Source organism: Nerophis lumbriciformis, linkage group LG08 (genome assembly GCF_033978685.3).
Source record: "Nerophis lumbriciformis linkage group LG08, RoL_Nlum_v2.1, whole genome shotgun sequence".
Lineage (NCBI taxonomy): Eukaryota > Metazoa > Chordata > Actinopteri > Syngnathiformes > Syngnathidae > Nerophis > Nerophis lumbriciformis.
In genome coordinates this window covers 45,347,501-45,352,314 of record NC_084555.2, presented here as the reverse complement: position 1 = coordinate 45,352,314, position 4,814 = coordinate 45,347,501, and the positions used below count along the sequence as shown (strand labels likewise).

General features: G+C 41.2%; 1 protein-coding gene across 1 annotated transcript in view; it reads right to left on the bottom strand.

Annotated features, from left to right (window-relative positions):
• Positions 1–420: 420 nt before the first annotated feature.
• Positions 421–4,814, bottom strand: part of chp1 (calcineurin-like EF-hand protein 1) — a 14,662-nt gene continuing 10,268 nt past the window's right edge. Inside the window, exons 4-7 of the mRNA XM_061969023.1 lie at positions 4,462–4,589; positions 4,310–4,371; positions 2,829–2,951; positions 421–1,013 (exon numbers count right to left, since the gene is read on the bottom strand). Coding sequence (XP_061825007.1) covers positions 960–1,013; positions 2,829–2,951; positions 4,310–4,371; positions 4,462–4,589 — 367 coding nt within the window. The 3' untranslated portion in view covers positions 421–959. The remainder of the gene's footprint in view (positions 1,014–2,828; positions 2,952–4,309; positions 4,372–4,461; positions 4,590–4,814) is intronic.

The following is a 4,814-nucleotide window of genomic DNA, read 5'->3' as shown; positions in this document are numbered from 1 at the left end:
TAATCACAAATGTCTCAAAGGGCTGCACAAACATGGATCACCACTCCAAGATGGCGGACCCGCGTCTCGTCAGGGCTAGTAGGCAGTAGCGCTCGATGCTGCGTCTACTTATAAGATGTCTATGGATGATGGCGAGGAGCAGTATTTACCGCCAAGCGCCGCCCATAATGAGTACGAACAAATAAGTACTGACCAATCCAGCACTCCAGGGTGTCATCATCATTAGAATTTGGACCAATTATGATCAAAATCTAAATTTGTGGAGCAGAGTTGTTATCATCTCGTGTTTTGTGCCCAACCACCGCATCCAAGTTTGGCGCTATGCCACACCTAAGTCCCTTTTGACCGAAATGGCATATTTTAGTTATTTTTTGTGCCTATTCAGCAAAAACAGAGGGTGCGGGGGAAAAAAAACGTACAAACATGGCACATTATTTTTATTCAGTCTAAATAAATCTGACCCATGATTATTAGAACCAACAATATGAATCCTTATGAATACTTTACAAGTGTTTCCTTCTTAGTCGTCACACAGCTACGCTATTTCTTTGTTATTATATTAGCTTGTACGAGAGAAAAGACGGCTTCTGATTGACTTTAGCACGAGGAAGGAGAATGTGCTGCCAGAAATGATGAAAACATACAAAGCGGCGTGTTGTTATCTTAGCATAGCCGTACTAAAGCTGGGCTAAAAACTAAACAAAAAAGGAGCAGCAAAAAGTGTTATTGTTTCCTGTCACACACCAGAGGATCCATAAAGCATAATGAAGTAAATGTACTTCCTGCTTTTCCGGCAGTCGTTGCTAATAAATAAATTGAGGAAAACAAGGCACATCATTTCACCTTCTGGTTAGCGGAGCAGGGAGATGTGTCGTTTGTTTCTACGAGCCCAGAGGACCACGTCGCCTGCTGACCATAAAGTTGAACAAAAAATGTTTCCCAAAAAATGATCAATTGACTCAGTGAAGGAAGCGGATGCTCATTTTCTGCTCAACGTCCACTTTCTCCAACACCTGCAAACAATGTCCATAAATGAAAACTTTTAAAACACATGATGTAAAAGTGTTAGCTACATGTTGTTTACTAAAGAGGGCGCAATGTTGTGTCACCAAGGAAAACTTCCAACTATTTTAGTTTTCATCACGGGCTTCATTTTAATGTTGTTCACATGTCATTATCAGTGTTGTTTTGTAACGCGTTACTGTAACGCCGTTAGTTTCAGCGGTAACTAGTAATCTATTATTATATTATATAGTATTTTTTATATTCAGTAACTCAGTTACCGTTACTACATGATGCGTTACTGCGTTATTTTACGTTATTTTTTATGTAGAATCGGCTAGAAACAGAAGATTTGAGTGTGATTTATTGGAGCGCTGCAGTGGAAAAGAAAAGGCGTGCTTTGTGTGGGTGGGGGGGAGGGGGCTCCCATACTGTAGTTGAGGGGCGCAGGGGAGACGTTCCTCCAGGGCCTATGTACTTCGGGGCTAACAACCTACACTTTACCCGTGGGTCTTTACAGCTGAGGGTGAATGACGAGGCCGACGGTTTGTTGCAACTTTGTGACTTTATTGGACGCAGCCATCCACCAAGCTAGAGCACCTGCACGCACTCACTTTCGCCGTTCCCTCACCTCTCTCGCCCACTCACTCACTGATGTCACTCACCTCACATGCTGTCATATCTTAAAGGGCCACATACACACACACACACACACATACGCTACTCTCATAACAACTAACAAGACCTCATGTTGAAGCCAGAAGTCAAGTTTCTTAACATGGAGACATTCTCAATACTTTTCTTTTGTCGAGCACAAAGAAAATAACATTTTAGTTAAATGTAAGTTGTGTCTTGGATCAAAGATCCTATCTACTTAAAGTTAAAGTTAGAGTGCCATTATGTTGCAGCTATTTAAAATAGTTTTGTCAATTTGTTCTGGCCTGAAATAAATTGGCCCTTTGAAACATATCTTTGTCTTTGTGTGTTGTATGTAGAGCACATTGCTTAGCAGAGTTCAGTGATGCAAATGCATGTCAAGTTGATCAACAGATTGTATTATTCTCCAGTGCAATAACAGTACTAAAATGAAGGCTAAAAGAGCATTAATGGGAGCCTTAAAAAAAAAGAAGTAACTGAATAGTTACTTTTTACAGTAACACATTACTTTTTGGTGTACGTAACTGAGTTAGTAACTTAGTTACTTTTGAAATAGAGTAACTAGTAACTGTAACTAGTTACTGGTTTTCAATAACTAACCCAAAACTGGTCATTATAGTGTGTGTGTGCGTGTGTGAGTGGTGTAGTCTAGCAGTACCAATACTGTCCTCCAGGGCAACCGGTGTACTTGCATAAAGTGTACTATAACACAAGTACCACTGATAGTCACACACACACTAAGTGTGGTGAGATTATCCTCTGCATTTGACCCATCCCCCTTGTTCACCCCCTGGGAGGTGAGGGGAGCAGTGAGCAGCAGCGGTGGCCGTGCTCGGGAATCATTTTTGGTGATTTAACCCCCAATTCCAACCTTTGATGCTGAGTGCCAAGCAGGGAGGTAATGGGTCCCATTTTTATAGTCTTTGATATAACTCGGCCGGGGTTTGATGGTTGATTATATGACCGAAATAAACTTATTTCATTCATTCAATAAACTTATTTCATTCATTCAATAAACTTATTTCATTCATTCAATAAACTTATTTCATTCATTCAATAAACTTATTTCATTCATTCAATAAACTTATTTCATTCATTCAATAAACTTATTTCATTCATTCATTCAAAGTTTCCACAGGCACGCACTAAAAGATGTTTGTCAGACTTGCCTTGATGAACTCGTTAAAGGAAATGGAATTGTCGCCGTTGGTGTCAGCCTCCTGGATGGTTCTGTCAGCGATGCTGCCCAGCTGCTCGTCTGAGATGTTCACTCCCACCATCATCCTCAACACCTGCCAGGTACAAAACACACCGGCTTTAACGGCATCTCACGCTTCTTGGCTAGTTATTAGCATGAAGTCATCACCATTTCAGTACACAAAGGCAACAAAATGTAAAGAGAACTAAACTGTGTACATTTCCGTATTGAATGATTTTGAAACTTGCCACTAAATCCTATCCTGGAAACAAAAAAATATAGATAGACATTAAATTTTTCATGAAGCTATGTAGAATGCCATGTGGGATACTCTGCCACAAGGGATGCTACGTGAATGCTACACTCAAAGTTTGATATAACGCAGTCGTTGGGGTTCATAAAATACCGATCGTGTTTTACCGAGATCACATTATGAAGAAATCCTTATTTTTTTCCTGAAAAAGGGAAAAAAATGTCACGCTGATGGTTGGCTGTGGTCCTTCGTCGTCGTCAAAGCCAAGTGCTATCTTTCTAGTTTGTGTGCCTTTAAATATTCTAAGAGTAGAGATGTCCGATAATGGCTTTTTTGCCGATATCCGATATTGTCCAACTCTTAATTACTGATACCGATATCAACCGATACCGATATATACAGTCGTGGAATTAACACATTATTATGCCTAATTCTGTTGTGATGCCCCGCTGGATGCATTAAACAATGTAACAAGGTTTTCCAAAATAAATCAACTCAAGTTATGGAAAAAAATGCCAACATGGCACTGCCATATTTATTATTGAAGTCACAAAGTGCATTATTTTTTTTAACATGCCTCAAAACAGCAGCTTGGAATTTGGGACATGCTCTCAGGAGGTTGAGGTGGGCGGGGTTTGGGGGAGGGTAGGGGGTAGCGGCGGGTGTATATTGTAGCGTCCCGGAAGAGTTAGTGCTGCAAGGGGTTCTGGGTATTTGTTCTGTTGTGTTTATGTTGTGTTACGGTGCGGATGTTCTCCCGAAGTGTGTTTGTCATTCTTGTTTGGTGTGGGTTCACAGTGTGGCGCATATTTGTAACAGTGTTAAAGTTGTTTATACGGCCACCCTCACTGTGACCTGTATGGCTGTTGACCAAGTATGAATTGCATTCACTTGTGTGTGTGAAAGTCGTAGATATTATGTCACTGGGCCGGCATGCAAAGGCAGTGCCTTTAAGGTTTATTGGCGCTCTGTACTTCTCCCTATGTCCGTGTACACAGCTGCGTTTTAAAAAGTCACACATTTTATTTTTTGAAACCGATACTGATAATTTTGAAACCGATACCGATAATTTTCAATATTACATTTTAAAGCATTTATAGGCCAATAATAACGGCAGTCCGATATTATTGGACATCTCTAGTTGCGACCTAAGTCTGGCTTCTTCTGCTGGCCATTAACGAAAAGTGAGAGCGATGTACCTGCAGCAGCTCGTCTCGTGAGATCTTGTCATCTCTGTCCAGGTCGTAAAGACGGAAAGCAACTGGAAAAGAAAGAAAGAAGGAGGGAAAAAAAGGAGAGATTGGAGGTTGTTGTTTATGTCGCCGCCCTTGTGGCCACTCTCGTCACTCACACAGCAGCTTGTTGTTCCGGCTGTTGAGCGACTCGGTGGTTGCCTGGTTCTTGCTCTTCTCGCTGTCCTCGATGGGCCGGAAGTGGGCCAGAGTCCGCATGAAGCCTCGAAAGTTCACCTGGTCCTCGCTGACGAGACAAATGTGAGGATGACAACAATAACAGCAACATTTTCGCAGCACTGGTGTCAAACTCAAGGCCTGGGGGGCCCTCCACATCATTTCATATGGCGTACGAAAGCCTGAGAATAATATAAAAGTACCTTATCTTTTCTTACTAAATGTATTCATTCTTTCCATTTTGGCAGAAAAACATACATGTACTGAATACAGTTGCATATCTTTTAGATTAAAA